This window comes from Marmota monax, unplaced genomic scaffold, assembly GCF_021218885.2.
Source record: "Marmota monax isolate L192 unplaced genomic scaffold, Marmota_monax_Labrador192_F-V1.1 WCK01_AAM20220418_F8-fsc00020, whole genome shotgun sequence".
NCBI classification, from domain to species: Eukaryota; Metazoa; Chordata; class Mammalia; order Rodentia; family Sciuridae; genus Marmota; species Marmota monax.
In genome coordinates, this window is record NW_026692912.1 from 453,840 (window position 1) to 477,180 (window position 23,341).

Consider the following 23,341-nt stretch of genomic DNA (forward strand, 5'->3'; position numbering starts at 1 on the left):
AAGTGGGCCCTTTGGGAAAGCAATGTGGCAATATGTATTTAAAAGTTATGTTTATCCCCTTTGACCAAATAATATTCCTGGGAATTCATTCTAGGGAACTAAATTTAAAATGTCAAAAAGCTATATCCATCAAGTTATTCATTGAAACATTATAATTGCAAAATATTGGAAACAACTTAATTGCACAGCAATAGGGAAATGATTAAATTATGGTACATCTACTTGGCAATGGATTATGCAGTCATTATAACAATGTTTATGAAACACAGATACCATTAACCAAAAATAAAATTTAAAGAAAAGGACACAAAGTCATAAGCATTCCAAGCTCACAGCTAAATAAACGCACTTACAAATATTAACAAAGACAGGAATGAAATTTTTAAAAAATGATCAGACAAAAATGAATTCAGAAAAGAATAATGAACCTTGAAGAAAATAAAAGTAAAGAGAGTATGCATAAGATAAATAGTCATCAACCCTGAAGCTCTGAAGCTACCATTTGCACTGGTAGGATAAACAGTAGCTACTATTCACTTAGAGTCTAATATGTACTGGGCATATTTTCTATGGCTTATTTCATTTAATCCTCAGAACAACCCTGGGAGGTAGGAACCATTACTGTCCTCACTTTATACATGAAAAGGCTAAGGCTCAAGGACAGTGAATCACAGAACCTGTGAGCAACAGGGCTGAGATTAGTGGCCAGTTCTGTCCCATCTCTAGGGCACATCGAATCCTATTTGATACTGCAGGTGTCTCAGGTAGGAAATGGCCCCACTAGGTGGCAGGGACTAAAAACAGCAGTAGGTTCCATAGACACAAGATGAACTCACAGCTTGCAGATTTATAAAAGGTACAGCCAATACTGAGCACCTACTGTGCACTCAGGGATTTTTGTACATTTCATCTCCAATATTTAATCCATAACAAGACTGAGGGGTAGATTGTATCATTTCTATTTAAAAGTGAAAAACTAAGGTTCAGATAAACCACGAGTTAAAGCCTGAAAATAGACTGCACCAACGTTTGAACTCAGATCTACTGACCCCTAAATTTCTGCTCTGGTCATGCTGTCATGCTGCCTCTCACTGAACAATGTTGGGGACATATCCATTTTAAGATCTGCCCCTTAAGTGGAACCCTGTACTTGCCAGCCCTGCTGAGAACTGATCTGACCCAATGAATCAGGCCTTATGTTTCTGGACATCTCTGCAGATCCACATCTAGAACCCTGTAGAGCAGCAGATGCTCAAAATATGTTGGTTACTTGAAAAAAATGAATGGATCTTCCCCATGATACTGGTAGCAAAAGGCACAAGGAAAATCTTACAAACCACTGTTAGCAGCTGAAGCTAGCATGGGTAAGCAGACCAGGGAAAGAAGTCACATTGAAGATAGCAGTAATAACAGCTAATACTTAAAATAGGTCTTTCTATGTAACAATATGCTAAATGCTTTGCAAATATTGACTCATTTACCCTTCAAACAACTCAATTAGTAGTAGTAGTATTATAATATCCACTTTATAGATGAGGAAACTGAGGGACAAGAAGTTAATGAATTGCCCAAGAGTACAAGATTAGTAAATAGCAGAGCTGATATTCAAAGTCAATTGAGTCCCTGCTCATAGCCACTATCACATCAACCTCCTTAGGTCCTCTGCCCTCCTATGGCCAGAATATGTAGACCCCTGATCTTTCAAAGCCCCTGCTAAGCAGAGACACTAACATGTACTGATGAGTGAAGACACTGCCACCAATATTCACACCACCCAAATGAGGGAACTCATGAGACAAAACGTAATCATGTCCCTTTCTCCTATACCTCTAAAAACACTTCTACCATTGAACATAGAATTCACCTTCCAAGATCAGGGGGATGTTCTAGGTATTTCTTTTCCTAATAGCCTCACTCTAGTGGGAAGGGCTGCAGGGATACTGCCACATCGATGTTCATAGCAGCACAATTCACAATAGCTAGACTGTGGAACCAACCCAGATGCCCTTCAATAGATGAATGGATAAAAAAAAAAAATGTGGCATTTATACACAATGGAGTATTACACAGCACTAAAAAATGACAAAAATCATGGAATTTGCAGGGAAATGGATGGCACTAGAGCAGATTATGCTAAGTGAAGCTAGCCAATCCCTAAAAAACAAATGCCAAATGTCTTCTTTGATATAATGAGAGCAACTAAGAACAGAGCAGGGAGGAAGAGCAGGAGGAAAAGATTAACATTAAACAGAGACATGAGGTGGGAGGGAAAGGTAGAGAAAAGGGAAATTGCATGGAAATGGAAGGAGACCCTCATTGTTATACAAAATTACATATAAGAGGTTATGAGGGGAATGGGGAAAAAAACAAGGAGAGAAATGAATTACAGTAGATGGGGTAGAGAGAGAAGATGGGAGGGGAGGGGGGATAGTAGAGGATAGGAAAGGTAGTAGAATACAACAGTTACTAATATGGCTTTATGTAAAAATGTGGATGTGTAACCGATGTGATTCTGCAATCTGTATTTGGGGTAAAAATGGGAATTCATAACCCACTTGAATCTAATGTATGAAATATGATATGTCAAGAGTTTTGTAATGTTTTGAACAACCAATAAAAAAAAATAAAAAAAAAGAAATGCAGTTCTTGCTCCACTCATCAAAATCAGATTTCTCCTCCACCACTAAGCTTAGTACTTTTATTAAGCACAGGCTTTCAGAAATAACTTATAAATAAAAGCGGACCCTTTACCATAACCCTTTACCATAATACACTTCTGTAGAAAACTTAAGTCTTGCTTTGGTACACCACCAAACTCCACACCTCCCCACCATGGCGTTGGGAAGATGAGGAACACTGCTTCCAAAAAAGTGTTTTTCACCAAAGTCTAAGACGCTCTGGGGAGAGCCAGAGCACTACTGTGTACTTCCCATTGATATTCCTCATCATCATGAGGGCCTGATTTCTCAACAGTGGTGCCACCAACATTTTGAGCCTGATAACTGTGTGGGAGACTCTCCTACTAACTGTAGAGTGTTTAGCAGAATCCCTGGTCTCCACCCATTCATACCAGCAGCACACACATGCCCAGGATTGTGCCAACCAAAAACTTCTCCAGATACTACCAAAAGCCCCAGGGTGGGGGAGGGAGATTGCCTCTAGATAAGAATCACTGCTCTAGAGTAACTGTGAAAATTAAATATCATTTCCTGTAAAGGATTGAGGACACAGTCCAGCTCGTCATGGCTATTATGATCATCATGTTATTCAATATGCATCAAGCCATTTTTGAATCCTCATTCAGAACTGTGCCAAGACCTCACACACTATGCATGTTCACTGTCCCCTGAGTGTTCATTGCTGCTGGTTGCAAAAGTTCATATACCACAATCCAGTCACTCTGCGAAAGCATTTAGCTACCTAGCCTGAGGACAGTCATGGAACTCCTGAATTCTCAAGATTTATGCATATTAATTCAAAGTTGGGCACAGCAAGGACCATGTTTAAAGAACACAGAAACCAGTGAAATAAAGTTTGGCCTTAGGCAAAGGTCTCCTGAATAATGGAAGCCCAAAAAATTCGCTTCATACTGAAAAAAGAAATCACTGTTTCTTAGTACTGAGTTAAAAAATGCTTGAGATTTCAATGGGGCATGAAACAAGAAACAAAAAGAATATACATCAGAAATGCAGAGATGAAAATGTCCTTTCCATTTACAGCATGGTCACAAATCTAGGAAAGCCCACAAAATCTATTAAAAAGCTGAAATTGAAACTGAATTGAAAATAGGGGTAAATTAATCAGAACCAAGGTAAATCTAAATAATGGTATTTCTGGAGGCCTGTGATAATCAGCTAAATTAGTAATATGTGATAGGAGGAAAAAAATTACTATTCACAGCAAGAACAGACACATAAACAGAAAAGTTAGATATTCTCTTAATGTTAAATATTCCTGAACTTTGGTGAGGTAAATAAAGGAAGATGGGAATTAATGAGAGCTAAGCCATGCTTCTTGATGGGAACATTTAATATCCAAATTTTCCAAACCAATTTATAGATTTAACATAATTTCACTTGAAATAGTGATACTTTTTAGAACTTCATATGGAAATAAGATTCAATGAGAAAAAGAAATGGATGGAAACAACAAAGGATATCCTAAGAGGTCAAATCAAAGGAACCTATAACACAAGCTCCCCCAGGTATCAGAATGGTCACCAAAGTAAGGACACTCCTGGGGCTATATTAACACACAGGTAACCAACACCTGTCAACCAAACAAAAAACTCCAGAATAGACCCCCACAGACATAAGGTCTTATGAATGTCCCCAAAATAACTAGGCTACAAAAGCTACAGGGATAACATTATATGAATGTAAAGAAAAATTAATTTTAGACCCATTCCTAACACCGTGTGTGTTTCAATGAGGTGTGGGAAAACTGAAGTGAAATCTGAAAGATTAAATCAGACCAATGCTAGAGGGAAATACAATTTTTAAAACCAGGCTGCCCTCCTGGAACTACTGAGCCTGATACATTGATAATGGCTTTTTAAATTGGGTCTATCCTTTAGAAGGACATCTGGTCCTATACTTCAAGGACCATTTCCCTTTGTCCCGGTAATCCTAGTCCTGAGATTTTAGCCTGAGGAAATAATACAAAAGTAAGAAAAGTCTAAGTCTATAAAATCTTTACAGTAATTTAATTGTAACAGCAAATGCTGAGAGCAAATTAAATGTTGTCAATAGGGTTTGAGCTTATAAAATGAAAACTGCATGGATGGCTTACTAGAGAACATAAATGGTGTCATCCTATGGTTGGAGCCAAAGGTCCAGCCTTTCCTCCTACTAACTTACTAACAGTACTTTCTTCACCTGTGGAACAGAAGTTGCAATGCACAGCTCTCAACATCACTGTGAAAACTGAGTTATAATAGGTATAAAAGCACTTCCACTACTACCAAACACAGCCTACCCTCAGGTATCTTTATTATAAATATAAAGATTATTTGGAAACATGGGATTATACACAATAAGTACTGTTAAACTAAAGAAGAAAACAGCATAAGATGGTACACATGTATGTAATGATTATAATTACCCCCTGGGGCTCTTCTCACTCAAGTTCCTTAAGTGTCAAGAACCACAAGACTGATCCTAGAGATCACAGCCCACCATCAAAGATTCCTTGTGAACATAAAATCACAGCTACAAGGCATTGTATGATCTGGCCCTGCCTCTTTCCATCCATTCCCCAGCCAGTTTTCCTTCATTCCATCAGTGCCACTGGCTTCTTTTTGTTCCTTGATCCAAGAACATATACCCCTAGTCTCTTGGCCTGGAATGCAGGGCCTCTGATCTCAGAACCCCTGATCATTGGTCAACACTGCTGCTCAAATTTCAGGGCTCTATCTAAGTTAAATGTCATGACCTTCCATTCTAACTCAAGTCCCTACTCCTGTTAGTACCATCGTTTGGTTGTGTCTTTCATAACACTTATCATAGTTTATGATTATATTTTTTATTTTTGTGCAATGTGTTTCATATCTGCCTCCCTCATTAAACTGGGAGTTCTGCAAGGACAGGGACCATGACTATGTGGTTTATCAATATATACCCAGCATAATCTCCCAAAAGTAATAGATGCTAAATAAATATTTATCCAAATGAAACAACAGTTAGCTATTTGTTCTGATTTTCTTCATTCCATAGAAGAGAGAACTAAAGCTTGGAAGAAATGACCACTGAGGCACACAGTGGCTAAGGTGAGTTTAGATCATGGCCACTGGAGCTGGGCTAAGACTAAAGTCAGGGGAAAAAAATGTGTCAGTGAAACTGGAAGTCGGGAGGGGGTACAGATTATTCATCCACTGTAAAATTCTCCAATGGCTCAGAAAGGAGGAATTTTATTTATTGATTGATAATTTATTCCTTAATATTAAAGAGTACCCAAATAGTAGTACTTCTAAGTTATAAAAAAACATTATCTATTTTCTTAGCCACATGATTGAAAAAGTGATCTAACTGAAAAAAAGTAATGGTAAAGGAAAAAGGAAAGAGGCCACATGGTCACCCTCACTCTGTCCCACCTGTTCCACGGAGACCTTGGCCTCTGGCTCAGCCTAACACCAGATGAAGAGCCTAAAAGCTCTGAAGGCCCTCCCCCTTCCTGTCCCAAAACCTGTTTGCACTGAATGACTGCCACCCACACAAGCTAACTGTTACTTTGAACCCAAACTGAGCTTTGCACCCAACTTTCGCAACTCAATTCAGTGAACTCTTTGCCCAACAGAAATAGTGGAAAACTAACCCTGACTGATGGTCCTCATGAGTCTGCAACAATGAAGGCCCAGGACAGGGGTCCTTGGGACACATCAGCAAACAAGGACACCAAGAAGGGCAAAGCTACCTTTCAACAAGGTTGCTCTGGGATGTACTGCTCAGTTCTGGGCTTTGACATGATCTCTCTATTCCTCCTGGAAGCAACAAACAAGACCCCTGAACCAGACCCCTGACCTCCTCAAGATCCACACTAACGAACCAGGAATACATTGACCGCTCATTCAGCAAACTCTCATTAATCATGTCCCAAGTTCCAGGTTCTGTGCTGGGCTTCGGGACCAAGTATATGCATTCCTGGATCTCAGGAGCAAGGAAACATGCAATATGGGCATTTATTGTGGGCAAGAGCTATCATGCAGATATCATGGTCATATCATGGTCATGCAGGTATCATAGTCAGGGCTGGCTCTGACTATGTGAGCTAACAAAGTGGCACCAAAACCTTTAGCAGGTTCCAACGTCTACACAATATAATGTAAAAACTCAAGCCAGGATTGAGAGGTATCCACCAGTCAGAATCTCAGATTCAAGAATATAAAAACTTTCATGTCGATAAAATAAACCCTGCTAAGAAGGATCCAGCCTTATTATTTGTACCCAACTGAGGCCACCAGAAGATTAGTTCTGGTGCTGCTTTCATGATGGACCCTCTCTGGACCCCTCCATCCCTCCAAACCCTAATTCCATCAAATATACAAGAGGCAAGTCAGATCTTTCCAGCTCCAGCCCCATCTGACAATCTGAGCATCTGTGACTTAAAATAAACCACCTTTCTTTCTGATTCAACAAAATGGCATTCCTTTAGAAATCTTGGAAGAGAAGTAACTCAAACAGGCTAGCAGGTAATGGCACAGCGTCTAAAAAAGGCCTTTTGTGTCAGGGGACCGTGTTCCTACTTCCTTCTTCAACAAGAACTCTGCACAAATTGCCTTTAACTAAGCCTCCCTATCTCTCTAATCCCAACCCTTGTAAAGACATAAGTAATATTGAGCAAAAAGCTCAAAACAAGCTCAAAACCAGTGTAGACTGGCCCAGACGGGAGGATCCAGCCCACATCCTGTTCTACTCTTTTCCCTGATTCCTTTCCTGGTCAAGCACAGAAAAGCTTTTCCCTGCCATTTAATCCTCTCCCAGGCTGGGCACTGCTAGGCAGCTGCTAAGCATTTGGAAGAGAGAAGGAAAGAACTGTGATGGACGGAATGAGAAAATCACAGCCTCTGGTCCTAGCTCAGGTGCTACCTGATGACTGGGGGGATCCCTCCCATGCTCTGTGCCTCAGCTTTCTCATCTGTAAAACCACAAGTTTGAACTGGACTGTCCTTGAATCCCGGCCCCCTTTCACTGTTAATATGATTCGTTCCATGACTCACTAATGGACACACCATGGCAAAGATAATTTCCCACTAAGAAGGCGCTGCCACTAGGTTGAAAAGAAGCGGGGAACATGGACCACATAGTAGCTAAGAAATGAAGAGATAAGGACAAACCTACTAGAAAATGGAAATATCAGAGACTGGGAACAACTGCAAGAGGCAGGAGTTAAGGCAAGGAAGAAGTCAGAAACTTCAAGATTTTCGATGGAGGATAGAAAAATAATGATGCTACTAATCATTACTAAAATAATGTTGTTACTAATAATGATGGCACAGTGGTGTAGAATATCAACTCTGGAATGAGATTATCTGGATTTGAACCTTACCTGTGTTCCTTGTCAGCAATGTGGAACTCTGTCTATCAAATCCCTCTCTTTAACATCTCTATCAAATCCCTCATAACATGAGAAATGACAGCTATGAGAAAAAACAGCACTTTATGAGGCCTTAAAAGGAATAATCCAGTTAATAATCCACTTCATGCCTGAAACATGGATGCTTATGTTTGTTTTTATATTAATATTATGCATTATATTTCACTACTATTTTGACTAAAACAGACAGGATACATTTAGAGAGCTAGTCCCTGCTCTCTTACTAGTGACCTTGGGATTCAGGTTCCCCATTTGTAACATGAGAGGCTGGACAAAATCAGTGTTTCTCAATCTCGAAGCAGTATGCATACTTTGGAAGCATTATACGTGAGTTCTCTGCAAGGATTTTAAACATTTTGTGTTTTCATTTCAATGATTATCTAAACAAATCCTGATAAAGTATCTGGATTTTCTGAATGCTTACTTTAGAATCAAGTGCTGGCACAAGACTTCAAAGCCCAAGTTTATATTCGTGCATGCGTTTGTGTTGGCATCAGAATTACTGTAGAGGACTGAGAAAGGAACAGATGAAACTCGATTTATGAATGATGGGAATGAACCAAATGACATCAAATGAAACTTGTTCATGCAGGAAAATGTACAGAGATTTGAATAATTAGCACACAGAAATACAGACTTGCCAAACTCAAAAGGAACAGTCCTGTACCACCCACTACTATATTCACGTTGCAGCTTATAATATGCATTTTAGCTAAACAGAGTCAGTTGTTTTATCACATTTATTGTGTTAAATTTTAATTGTATTTTTTTTGCAATTTTGTTTGCATTTAATTTGTAAAAATACACATGGGTCATATAGTTATATCACAGCCTATAAAAGATATATATCTAGTTATATATATGAGCAGACTTAAGTAACACTAAAATCAAAATTACATGAACAAAAGGGTATCCTGACATTTTTTGTTCTTTTAAGGAAGGTCCAAGCATCACTCTACTTTGAGAAACACTGAAATAAATTCTCTCCAAGGTTATTTACTGCTATTTGTGTTTCTGAAAGATGAACATTTTTTGGATCCAGATAAGTTGAGCTTCATTAAGACAGTGAAGTGGGGATGCAGGCTTGGAATTCGGGAAATAGGCAGAACAGGAAAGAGAGATTTAGAAACCAACTACAGAGAGATGTAGCTAAGCCAGGAGGACTAGATAGAATCACTAAGGAGGGGTAGCCAGAGGTAAAGCAGCAAAGAACTGATGCCTGAGCTTCAGGGAGCTCACCCTGCCTTTTAGCACTCCTGTTCCTTTGGAAAAATACCAAGCACCTGTGCATTAAAGATGACCTCCTCAGGATTACTCAAGGCATTACTGACCTATCTGGGAGGTGAAAGGCATAGAATCCTCCACAGAAATAAGACAGGCCTTGCTTATCATATTCCTCCAGGCCTACAAAGTTGGAAGGACAGAGCACAGTCTGACACCAAGAGATCCAGGAATTGATCTCTAAAGCTGTGCCATTATCTCACTGCACTCCCAATTCCCAGAAATACAGGGGCCCATGTGTTGCTCTTAGAAAGCCAGGAAGCTCCCAGGGCTATAGCAAAAGGAAATACTGGTGTGAGGTGGCCAGTGGCAATTATCTATTAGGTTTCAGAAGTCAGAACTCATGGGTCTAGGGGCTAGCACAAACCAAAGACAATATTCCTGCCTGGTTGCAAATCCTCCCTCTATGCCAAGCCACAAGGCCACATCAGGATCGCAGAGTCCTGGGTCCACAAGTGCCAGATCCATTCAATCTCTCTGGAAATCCAGAATACTCCCTTCCCTCCCTCCTCTAACCCGCTATGGAGGAAAGCATGAGAGAGTCCCGCAGAGAAACCCACACTTACTGTTTGTCTTCTTCTGAAAGTGAGGTTCTTCCACAGCAGCAACCTCAACTGAGGCCAATAAGCCATGTTACCTCAGCCGGCACCCAAAGCAACCTGTGTGTGGCTCAGGAGCCCTGGAGGCACTGGCCGAAGCTCACAGCAGACGCTGTGGCTGGTCATTAACTGAAAGATAAAGCAGAAGAGGAGACAGCCGTCAGTTACTGATGCAAAGTCATACACCAATGAGGGCCGTGGCTCCAGCCCTCTCACCTGAGACCGCCAAAACCCAAGTCTACGTCCTAACTGCTCCTCCATGGTCAGGTATCCTGGACTCCAGCCAGCCTCAGGATACTCCAGCAAACAGGGCTTCAAACTGCTGCTTTCTGGCAGCAGACTGGGAGCTAATCATTATAGTCCTAATCATTTGAACTCCATTGGTGTGATCATTTGGGAATGAAAAATGCACTCAGAAAAACAGATTCAAGGGAGCAAACTTAGGTGATCAAAACACCGAGGACAGAAACGGCACATTGGAATCCCAGACCTGTTTCCCTTCTCTAAGAAAGTAGCTCCCCTTACATAAAGTGTCAGCAGCACTGATAAATTTTGCCTCAAGCCTGGCGTGACTATTATGCTATTTCCTAAAATTCACTGCAGACAAAATTTTCATGTGGCCACAAAGTTGGGTCCTTCAAATGATAAATGGCACCATCAATAAAGCAGTTTCCCTGTCTGGAAAGCCTCAACGTGACTTTGATGACTGTGAATAAGCACCAAAGAAATGCCACAATATCTGGCTCCCGGGTGATAAAGACAACCCGAGAGCTGTGTCTCTGTGGAAAGAAAACAACATCCCATAGAGAAGCAAGGGCTGCTGAGGCAGATACAGCGCAGCGTCTGTGAAACTGACAAGCTCCCACGGCCCCGGGCATATGCACACTTCTGGCCCTGTTCAACCTGCACCTGGGTGCACGGCTGACTACTCCTTGTCAGGTGTCACAGCTGCCTCCTTTGGAGAAGGGTTTCACCACGCTGGGACAAGGAGTTCTCATAAAGTGGAGATACAAGATTCTGTGTGTTCCAGCTGTCCACCCAATAGCTGTATTTATTGAATGCTGAAATAATCACAAGGAATTATGCTAAAGTTAAAGTTGAGAAAGAGGCAAAAAAAATGAAAAGTGAAAAGAGAGAGAGAGAAGAGTGTGGCACACACAGGTTAAAGTCGTACCCTGTCAGTACTTGGTAGTCATGAACCCTCAACAGAACCAGAAACTTTATTGATATAAATAAATAAATAAATGATGATTGTGGCTTCTAGTGGCACAAGGTGGGACATTAGGCCTAAGGAACCAACAGCAAAAGGAGCTAAGGATGTAGAAACCATTTATGGATAAGAAACCAAAAACTGGACCAAAAATCCTTGAATCCAGAGGAGCTCTCAGTGTGCAAAGGTCACCCTGCAGTAGATATTATCCTTTGTTCCCCACTCTACAAAGACTCTGATTAAAATCTTCTAGGAAAGCAAAGAGACTGGAGGAAATTTCCAGTGTCTGAGAAGAAAGGATGACCTATCATAAGTTATTCTACTTCGTTCTTTAGCAATTCAATAAAACAGGAATTCTTTCGAGATAGTCAAGACTTTCTTTTCTTTATTATTTGTTCAGCAAACTGCTAATAGACACAAACCTCCAAAGTTTCTCATGCCACAAAGAGAAAGACTTAAACCAGAACTATCACACTGGTTTGCAGTTCCTTGTTTAAAGATGTCAACTGGACTCGTGGCATGAGAACCAGAAAGGCATCGGGAGGCCCGCGTTTATAATCTCAAATTGTTTTGTAAATGGCTAAGGATTAGGACAGGGTTTGTACTCCAGAACTGCCAAAAAAATAAATGATTAACTAGATTTTTCTCCTGCAGAAAGCTTCTCTCAGGGAATCACTTAGTTGATTTATATACTACCGGAACCTTTTCAGATCCCCAAGGTAACATTGAGGAATCTAGAACAAAGTTTGCTATTAAAAAAGGAAAAACTAACCAACAGAAAGCAGAATTAGCCCCAGTTTCCCAAGCATGTGTCCATGGCCAAGGCTTCAGGGTCGCTGAAGGGGGTGATAATACCTGCCTGCCGTGGCAATCCGAGGACTAAATGAGATAAAATAAGTTCCCAAAACAGTCCAAGGCAAAACCTAAGTTGCCAAAGAAATATGAGTTCCCATCTTCCTACTTATATTTCTCTGTTTTAGTATAACCCAGATAAATGGTTCCAACCTGTTCAAACTGGTCATTCCATTATTTCTAGCAAATCCATTGTGAGTTCCTGGAAAGGAAGGAGAGATCAAGTAAGAAGGATGAAATCTGAGTGGCCTAGAGCCAGGGTCTCCAGGGCTGAACCCAAGTATAGAATTTCCTTCCCTCAACTATGCACGGAGAAGCTCAGAGGAAGAGAAGAACCACCAGAATGCTCATGAGAAAAGGAGGAAAGGAAAACCAGGAGGGGGTTTCTTGGACGGCATTTATATAAAATTGCATTTTTAGGTCTTCAAACATGGGTGCGGACCCCACAGACCCTCAAGAGACAAACGGATGGTTAGCAAGAAGTAGCCCAGGGCAGCAGGAGAAAGTTCTACTCTGGCTTCACTGTGTGCAAACAGGCAGGCTTCCTGCCCCAATTCCTCCCGCCTACCTTGGCATTTCCTGGCCTCCTACACAATCCCCCACCTCCGCCCCCGTCTCAGAGCACAATGATCAAGGCTGGGAGCAAGTCTCTCCAAAGAGAAGGGTTTGTCAATGCCTGAACCCTTCTGCCCAGGTAACAAAGCCAAAGGGACATTACCACATCAGTTTTCCAAGGAAGTGAACAAACAAAACCAGAAACCATAAAAAAAAAAAGCCAGTACTACGTAATGTACTGGATTTCTCAATGTTTCAAAGCATAGCAGGCTCACTCCTGCCCTTCTACACATTTCCAGTTACTGGCTGGAAAGGATCCCACTTCACAATCATCACCAGTCAATAGGCTACTCTCATCTTGCTCCTGGAGAACCACAACAGCCACTTTACTGGCCTCCCTTCCTCCAGTCTTGCCCCATGTCCATCCCTTTGACCCACAGCACCTAAGTTCTTTGACCAAACCAAATATGCCATTCCACCATCCTTTCCAGCTCCTCACCGCCCTGAGGATGAGGTCCAATCCTCCACAAGGTTCACCAGCCTCTGGCCTCCTGGCTGGGACTCCAGCCTACTCTCTCACCATTCCCCACCTGCTCAGCAATGCCTGGAGCTCTGAATCACAGGCTCCGGCTGTGGTACACTCAAGGACCGCTGGGAATTCTCGGGTGTGTTCCCTTGTCCTTTCTCCAGCACTGTCACCCTGGCCAAGTCTTCCTCCACCTTGGGTCTCCACTTAGTCATCACTTCCTCAGCTTCCTTTCCTGATCACCTCCCCTTCCTAGGTGGCCCCAGGGAGACCTCTGTTTTCCCTTATATGAGTATTCCTCTTCTGGGTCCCGGTTCCTTCATGACTATTTTCAAAGACAATACAGGCAAAACTCAGGGGATGTTGACTTAATTAATTAAGAAAATGATAGACATGAGAAATAGGGTCTCAGCATTCAAGGGTGGTGACATTCACGGGCCTGTGGTAACTGATTTCATAAGCTTTACTAACTGATTCAGACAAATTGTCCCCAGAGAGGAAGCTCTGTGTACAGCAGCCTTCCACCTCACACTGAAGAGGGTCACAAAGGACTGCTGAGCTTGCCAGGTGGCTCCTGGGGCATCCTGGAAACTGTAATTGAATCTAAATCTGCTTCGCTTAAACATCAGGCTTAGCTACGGACTGAGCAACCCTCCCGAAGCCACAGGGACCGCTGAAATCCGTTTCTGCCAATCCTCAGACTCAAGTCCTAGTGGCGGGCTCTCTAGGTCTTGTCATCAGTCACTCAGGTGGGTCACTCCTGGCCAGAATTTGGTAATTTCCATATCTCAAACTTGTTTGGGGCATCATGGATCTGGAAGAAGTAACTACTCAAATGTGACAAATGTTTTTCTGAAATTTTCACTTCAAATGCCACTGATATTCTGAAGCTATTCATATCTACAGAATACCAAAGATTGCTAAAAATAGAATCATCCCAATAAGCAAAGATGCATAACATCACACATCGCAGAGAAATGCAAGTTAAAACTACACTGAGATATCACTACATATCCACTGAAAGTTAAAAAAAAAAGTGCTAGGGAATATGTGGAGTAATTGGAGCTCAGGACACTGATTGTGGTAATACACGATGAAAGAGACACTTTAAGAAGTTTGGCAGTTTCTTGTTAAGGTTTACATATACTCGGGACATCACCCACCGATCCCAACCTAGGTATTTACCCTTCAAAAAATGAGAGTATATGTCCACACAAAGACATAAATATAAATGTTTACAGAAGTATTATACAGAGTAGCCCCAAACTGCAAACTATCAAAATGTGCATCAACAGGAGAATAAATAAAAATGAAATACTACTTAGCAACACAAAGGAACCAACTACTGATAGATGCAACATCATGCATAAATCTCAATTACCTTATGCTAGGAGAAATAAGCCATTTATTTGGCATTCTGGAAAAGGTGAAACAAAAGAGACGAAAATCAGGACAATGGTTACCAGGGGTTATGGCAGGGGAAGAGGATAGAATGTGTAGGGGCATAGAAATGTTCTCTATTAGAAGAGTGGTGGTAGTACATCTGTGAAAACGCATCACACTGCATAGTTTACAGGGGTGAATTTTACTGTATTTAAATTATATATCAATAAACCCAACACCAAAAAAAAAATCTGCCTTCTGCTATAATAATTAACATGCCTAAAGGTCAAATTACACCTTGGAAGATCTAAGAACCACAGAGTAGAAAGCCTTATTATTGTGTGATCCCCTCAGAAAAGAAAAAGTAGATAAACATTCATAACTACTTATTAATTCCACACACAACTGCAGCCTTAACTCGAAAGGCTCCCATTAGCCACAACAAATATTTGTCGAGCATCTATCATGTGCCAGGTGCTTGCAAGACCCTAGAGATTCAGCAAGGAACAAGAGACACAAGCTTCCAGCCTTCATTGGATCTCTGTTCTAGCAGAGAAGATGGAAAGTAGACAATAACTGTGGGTTGCCAAGACAGTGGGTGAAGAGGAGGAAGAGGAAGGACACAGAGCATAACAGGGAAAGGAAAATAACTCCTCTGAGGAAGCATCTTGAGGATAATGAAGTGACAGTGGCCCAGTCATATGCTACCCACAAAGAGGTCATTGAAATAACAGCCAGTATCAGACATTCTTTTTACTTTCCCTAGACCAGAACTTGGAATGTCAGTCAGGCCCAGTGATGCTGCAAAAGGAAAAAATTTAAAAAATAAAATATAAAAATAATTTTAAAATAATAATAAGAAGAAGAAGAATAGCTCACAAGAAGCTTGGTAAGACAGGAGAAATGATGACCCTGGGCTCCAAGCTATTCTCCTCACCTCCCTTTCTCACCAAAACATTTTTCCCTTTTGAACTTGACATGTCCAGTTCCAAGAGAGACGAAAGAAGAGTTTAAAAAAAAAATTTTAACTTTAAAAAAGAAGAAAGGAAGAGTTAAAAAGTCAAGGTGGGAGGAGGATTTATTTTCCCCCAATTTGGCACAGCAGAAAGAAAAACAGGAACTCCTTCCTGTGAGCTCTACCCTCTGTAGCACGCAGTCTATGGAAAAGGAGGAAGGGAACTTGTGCAGGACTGCCCTGCTACCAGAAGCCGTCCTCACATGTAACAAAAGGCTGATCTGGTCTTGCTCTTTCTTGCAAGAAATGGCCAGCATGAGAGCTCTGGTACCGGGCTCCTCTTGAAGGGTGGCAGTCAGTATACGTGCCTTAATCAGGCATGTTCCCAGGAACAAGATCTCCAGGCAGGGACCACATCAATGTCAGGTCCCAAGGAGACAGAAGCCACCCCTTCTGGGCAGGAGAGAAGGGCCTTCCCAAGTTGATACTCTGTCGGATTGCTGTATTAGTAGTAGATGGAGGGCCTTGGGATTTTGGAGACCCAATCCTACCACATGTCATGTAGTCATGTAGATAGAGAAGCTAAGAACCCAGAGCAAGTGACTTAGAGCTGCTCCAAGGGAGCTCAGGAGATCACTTTTTCAATGACTCGCACTACTCCTTCCCACCAAGCTATTTTTCCTATGACTGTTTATTCCTCTGAACACATTTCTCTTATGAGTTCTATCCAAACAGTTCACATATCCAGAATGTACAGGCAGCAGTTAATTTCACTCTTCAAAACCAGTGATTATATGATAGCTATTTCTCTAAACTAAAAGTAAAAAAGAGAGAGAGAGAAATGTATATGTGAATATTGTGCTTTAAGACAAGTTTCCACATCATTACCAGAAGTGAGACAGAAGTTGCAATTTCTGACAACAGCTCAGTATCTCTCTTGATGAAACTGTTCATAAATATCCTTTTCTTACTTGAGGTAAGAAATGGACAAAGAGTGTACATATTTATAGTGTTCTAGATGTTTTATGTTAATAAACAACTAGCCAGTAAACTACAAAGCAAGAGTTTAATGTAAATGACATTAGACATGAACAGAAAGATGCCGGTGCTAAGGCTCAACTGACCATCTATTTATGAAATGTTGATGCAAAAGCAAGAATCACAGATGTGAATCATGTGCCCAGGCTCCAGAGAGATGTACAAGGTCCTGTAATATTAGGATATGAAACTTGTAAGCCCAGCAGAGCATGCCTGCTTTGGAAAAGGCCTGTTCTCTAATTGCCTCTCTGAATTGGCCATCTCTGGATCAGTAGCCATCTTCAGGGAAAAGTCTAATGAGGTTACTAAAGGCCAGAAGATCTGGCTCAAACAGGCTCAGCACCCATGATTGAAGACAGAATGTGGCTGCCAAGGGGGCAGGAGAGGATTTTGAGTCATCCCTGATTTCTCCCTTCAGCTTTAGCAAGCCTTAGGCTACTCTGACTGCCTCTGTTTAACTCTTCTGGCCTCCAGAAGCTAATGGGCTCTCTGTCCTTAAAGACATACTTGCTAGTACCCCTAAAATTGCACCCCTACACACACACACACACACACACACACACACACCCTATAAATTCTACAACCATCCCATGGACCGTCAATTCCAATGACATCACCCTGAATTAAAAAGAGAGCTACCAAAGGGCCATGGTATAAAGGGTTGATACTCAGTCCCCCTGAAATTGTGTCCCTAAATTGTGATTTTAATACTCAAATTTGAGAAAACAAGGGCTAAGAAATCATCCAAGGTAAATGTCAAGGATAAAATGAAGTCATTCTACCATTCCAGAAGAATTCCATCATTCTAGAAGAAGCTCTACCAACACACATCCCATTTTAAAAATACATAGATCCAATGAATTTTATTAATTCTAACTGTCTGTAACATGAGGTGGGGGGTTAAAAGTACCAAATTCATCATGCATACTTGATTATTAGTAACAATAAGATATGATAACTGCACACCCTTCTTTCACTCAGGAATACATATCCAATTCTCCAGACAAAATTATTTGTTAATAGCCAATTTTCTATGAAGTGTCTATGAAGTGAATATACAAAAAAAGAAAGAAGAAATCCAAGAATAGTGCATAAATCTATAACTAGCCTTTCTTTTGGGGGTACTGGAGATTGATCCCAGGGCAATTTACCGCTGAGCTATATCTCCAGCCCTTTTTATTTTTTATTTTTTTTATTTTGAGACAGGGTCTCACTAAGTTGCTGGAGCTAACCTAGAAATTGCAATCCTCCTGCCTCAGCCTTTCAGGTTGCTGGGATTACAGACATGTGTCACCGTGCCCGGCTGTAACTAGTGCTTGAGAGGCATAATTTCTCATGTTATCAACAATTCTGTTTTAAAGGAGATCCTGAAAGTTTAAAGCTGTTTCTATCATGCCATTGACAATTAGACAACCAATGATTCTATGCATTACTCTCAAAAATCCAGATGCTACCAGCTAAATGGTCTTAGGACCTACAAATCTTTGAAGAGTCAGGCTTTGTGGAAGAAGGCCTGTTTTAAACCCACATCCTTGTTTCATTGTAGTAGAATTATGGAGAATTCTTAAGAGAGGCCCCTTTTCCCCTACTAGTTTCCACAGAGCGACCTTCAAAGGAAGATTTCAGCAAACAAAACAACTATTTGCTTTTTCTTTGGTCAGTCTATGTAGCACATAAGAAAATGAAATTTTCTCTTAGAAAAGAAACAACTATCAGCATTTTAGGTCATAAGAAAAAAAAATCTCATTTTCCAACCATAATGATAATGCCAGAATAAAGGCAACCTAAAGAACAGGGACTCTCGCATTTACAAACACCGTGAGCTATAGAAACACCAGCAAACAAGCCCCACTCAGCATCTGTGAGCTGCAGAAAGACTTGATGGCTTAATATTCCCTGTTGTATGGTTTTCCAAGAGGATTTTAGGAAAATGATTTTTAGCAAAAATTATTTGTTTGGCTTAATCTCTGAAAGGTCTTTAGACATCCAGCATTCCCCAAGCCTAAAGAGCGTATATTTTAAAAAATGCTCAAAGATATGAAGGATAGGAAAACCCAAATCTTTCACTCTTTCCTTTCCTTTGGATTTATTCTGCTATGCAGCAAACTCCCCCAATCCTTAATTCTTCTGTTTTCCTGAATCAACTGGTCCAGTAGGAAGAAAGACAGTTCTGGAGTCAGAGAAACTACCTTTGAATCGCGACACTCCTATTCACTGGCTCTGGGCCTAGCGACTCTGAGTCCCTGTATCCTCTCCATAAAGTTGAGCTAATAATGTATAAAGCATTTATCCAGTTCCTGTAACAGAGTAAGTACAGCACACAGTAGCTATTACCGTGATGAGAAAGGCCGACCTGCAGAGTGAAGCTGTCATCCAGGGTGGGGCCCAGCGAGGGTGGGGCATTAAGTAAAGGAATCTCTCTTCTTTGTCTTCACAGGATATCATTTCCCTTAAAGGCCTTTCCAGAGCAAACTGGAGCTTTCTCCAATGCCCAGCAAACTCACTGGAAGAAGTGACAGTGTTATCTGGGTATCCTGGAATCACTTTTGGCCATTGTTTTACCATAAAATTCCCTTTCAGGGGTCCCCACTCACCTGTACTGTTCTCCCCACACTTTCATGGCGTTCAGCTCCTGCTTTATATATATATTTGTTTTTAGTAATAGGTAGACACAATACCTTTATTTTATTTGTATGTGGTGCTGAGGATTGAACCTGGTGCCTCATGCATGCTAGGCAAGGGCTCTACCTCTGAGCCACAACCCAGCCCTCAGCTCCTGTTTTCCTAACCCACAGCTGCTTTCCTCCAAATCTTCAGCAAATACTTCAGTTTTCCACTCCTTACATTAGAAATCTGAGCCTTGGAATTCCTACAACTTTTTTAAAGATATCTATAATAATCTTCAACAGATCAAATTATCAGATGGGCCGTACTAAATTATAAGCTGTATGCAGCAAGCTAGTGTGTCTCCATATGTTATTCCCTGCCATCCTGAGCCCAAGGATGACCTGGTGCTACATAAACATTTGTAGAATGAGGCCCTTGGGAAAAAACCTCAGGGATGAGAAAACAGGGTAGATTTACTACAGCAACAAACCAGAAATTTCACTGAAAGAAAAGGTTCAGGTACCCAAAACCACGAAATATTTCCAGTTGTGTTCAAAGAAGCAAGTTTAAACAGAAGAACATTTTATTCAATTTCCCTCAAAGTGTCTGTAGTTTGTTGGGAAAGTCATTCATCTTCATTAACTTTGTAAGAATAAGAGAGAATATGGAATTGGCCAGGCAGAAGCTCTGGAACCCTTGTGAACATGACAGAGACCCCTTCCCTAGGTGCTCACCCTAAAGTACAAGACTTTCAGTCTTGCTCAAGAGCTTGAACTCTAAACCCACAGGCTCAAGTCAAGAACTCACTCAAAAGCTGTTGACACCTGTATAAGATTTTTCCGTAATAATACTTTATTCCCTCCACTTTGGCCAAACTGAGTCATCTAATCTCCAGGTTCACATCTAGTTCTAGCTCAGAGAGTGTGTGACCACTACCAGGACCCTTCTCCAGAGGGTTCTTTTACCAGCCGGCTCTTGAGGCAGTGCAGGATGTCATGTGTCCCAGGCACCTCTGTTTTCACAGTCCAGTGAGAGCCAGCTGACGAGATAAGTGAGGATTTCATCAAGGTGCCAGGCAGGGCACAGAGGAACAGGTCCTGCCCTCCAAGCCTAATAACTGAAGTCCTCCTCTAAAGTAAACCAAAACAAGCCACTTTGTTGGCAGCCTAAGTTAAGAGAAGAAAGAGGAATCAGATCATAAGTTTAAATCCACATTCTACTTGTGATTCTGAAAAACAAGAACTTATAAGGCTTTCAGCTTTAAAAAAAAAAAATTGCAACATGAACACTATTATTTGAGATCTGGGAGGATCCCACAAAAGGAAATACACCTGTATTACTCCAGTATTATCAAAGATTCTGTTTATTCCTTGTAAAAAGTGCCAATGTGGTTAAAATTTTCACAAGTCAAATATTCCATATATCAAAGAAAATGTTCTCAAGGAAAAATGGAACTAAATTATTAGGCGGAACTTCTGCTAGTCTCCTGTTTTTCAACTGTGGTTTTATGGTGGCATTTAAGTAACAGTGTGCTAAGTGTCTACTTCAGGAGACCGCCAACTTCCCCAGATGCAGCTCCGCCTGAGGACAAGAACTCTGTTCCTCTCTGCAGGCTCCTGGGGCAATCTACTCCCCTTAATGGAAGCCATTTGAACCAAGTGTCAGACAACCCTCCATTTGCTCCCCAGAGGAGAAAGCCATGCTGTGACCATGTGAAATGTTACTGGCACTATAAACTGGAAAATGACACTAATTCCATTAAATTTGCAAATCCTGCAGCAAGACTGACAACTGAATAAATACTACTTGACCAAAAGCTTTCTTTATTTTGAACTCACGGTCCTTTACTACAATTAACACAGTCATCAAAATTATTATACACACACACACACACACACATATCTGGCCTCAAATCACAACTAATCTTAACCAGGCAAAATTAGCACAGGATTTTATACTTTTGCATAAAGAAACAGTGCCTGGAAATTCTCAACATTCAGGATTTCTACAAATATTCCCTTCTCATTCAAATTGGCCCAACAGATAGAATAAAAAAAAAAAATGAGACCAGCCTGATATTTAAGATTTCCGTTTCAATTTAAGCTGACAAGGACAGGATTTATAGATACAAATTCTTTTTTCTCTCCCACATGGCACTGTAAAGAATACTCTATGGGTACAGTAGAAAGAAGCCTGGACTAAAGACACAAAAGACTTAAGAGACTTCCTCTTTCTCTTTTGCTCCCTAGCCATGAGGTGAGTGATTTTATTTGCCACTATCACCATGACGTGTTGCCTCGCCACAGGGCCAATTGAGGTACTTGAATCCACAAAACAGTGAGCCACAATAAGCCTTCTCTCTTTACAAGTAGATTGTCTCTGGTATTTTGTCATAGTGATAGAAAACTAACACAAATGCGGCAAGTTAAACAGTACAAACTCAGGAATCAGCAAGACTTGAATTTGAATCCCTGGCTCTGCCATTAGCCAGATACAGGAACCATGAACTTCTCTCTGTCAGGTGCATCATGTGGAAAATGGGACTAAAACAGACAACCTCAACATTTCCTCAAATGTGAAAGAGTCACACAAGACAGATTAAAGTAATACTCAGAGGGGTTTAAAAGATGGACAGGCACAGTACTAAACACTGAATCACAAAATGGGAAAATATTGTTGCTTCGCACTTCTTTAGCTCAAAACTTAATTACATAAAGGAGATAGTTTTTGTTTAGTCTTTTCTTCGGCACCTCTTTTTTCTTGATAATTTCCCTTTTTAAGAAAATGAGAACAAGTTTCTGAGTTAATTAGTGCTTTTGGAAAGCAATATTTTATAGACAGACATCAACAAAAGTGATTCCATTTCATTCTAATTATTTTTAAATTACCTTCTATTTACAACAACATTTTTTAAATTGTAGGCTTAATGGAATGTTAATTTTTAAAATATATTGATGATTACAAAAATGTAAGCCAATTTAAATAACTTGAGCCATCTTGAATGCTACCTGTCCCGGGTGAATATTAAATGAGATAAAAAGATGATGTGCAGGAAGCCCCAACTCACAGTGGGCTTTCATTAGCCATGTGGTGTGGTTGATGGGTCAAATTTCAGTAGGCAAATATATGAGTTTAGGACACAGTGAAAACAAAGGCAAACATGAAAGATGGATGTGAGATTCTAGAACAACAAGGAGGGACAAGTTCTCAAAGCAGAAGTCAGAGAAAAGATAAAAACTGTAGAGGGAGATTCATTTAACAGTTACTGAGCGATACAATACGTCAGTCACTCACCAGGTAGTTCCTTCTAATACACTTCTTATAATCTGGGACAAAGTTGTCAAAATAGATCTGAAGCTTGTTTTAAAGAGCCTTGAATGCCAAGCTAAAGAAGTCATTTACAGTGACAGATCCTTACACGTCTTGACGTTTGTTCAGAGCCTAATATTTTATATGGTACGTGGTGTTTAATAAACATTTGCTGAACAAATGAATTTCAGTTTAACAATACTGTTTGGATATTAGCACATTTACTTTCAAAATACGTAAATATTTTGTAGTTGTTGTTGTGACTGTCAATCGTGTAATTCCTCTTACATCCTTTTCCCAGCAGCAGCGATCAACCACACTCCAGCTAAAGTAAACTGCCACCTCCATTCCAATGCCCTGTGTCTGAAAGTGAAGAAAGGTCTGCAGGTCATCTGAGCTCATCAGTTTGGGCCTTTGCTTTCTCTCTGCATTCCCAATAATGCTGCTTTCATCGGTATTGCCTTTATGTCAAATCTGGATCATCTAAATACCAGATCCAATCGATTTCAAACTGCCACCTCCAGAGACTCGTTTCTTTAAGAAAACAAGCTTAGTTTGATTTGTGGAGAAAAATTAAAATTAAAAATAAAAATAAATTATTCCAAACCTGGTCCCCAAAAGGAACTTCGCAAAACGAGAACAAGCAAGGATTTGACACCCAAGCAACCTCTTAGCAGCTCCTTCCCCTATCCCCTAACCCTGTCAAGAACCTTTTGTTCTTCCTCCCAGTTCTAATATGATTTTTGAAGCAACAAATTCAGGAAATATTTTAGGAAGTAATGGGTCTTATCCACCTACTCACAATGAAGTTCTTCCAAGCTCTTTAGAAATATCCCTATAAAGTTAGCCCAATTGTCATACAGCACAAGCACCTGTGCTATTTTCTTGGAGGCTGAATGAGTCTTAGCAGTCTTTTATTTTTTTCCTTTGACCTG

The 23,341-nt window shown here is 40.7% G+C and overlaps 1 protein-coding gene across 3 annotated transcripts in view; it reads right to left on the bottom strand.

Moving 5' to 3' along the window:
- The window catches only part of Abca1 (ATP binding cassette subfamily A member 1), a 134,909-nt gene that overhangs the window by 104,689 nt on the left and 6,879 nt on the right, over window positions 1-23,341 (bottom strand). For 2 of the 3 annotated variants that reach the window (XM_046451511.2, XM_046451512.2), the window contains exon 2: window positions 9,939-10,100. In XM_046451511.2, the coding sequence (XP_046307467.1) occupies window positions 9,939-10,004 (66 nt within the window). In that variant the 5' untranslated portion in view covers window positions 10,005-10,100. Of the gene's footprint in view, window positions 1-9,938; window positions 10,101-12,186; window positions 12,236-23,341 lie in introns of all 3 variants that reach the window. The other variant, XM_058581593.1, reaches the window with a different exon arrangement.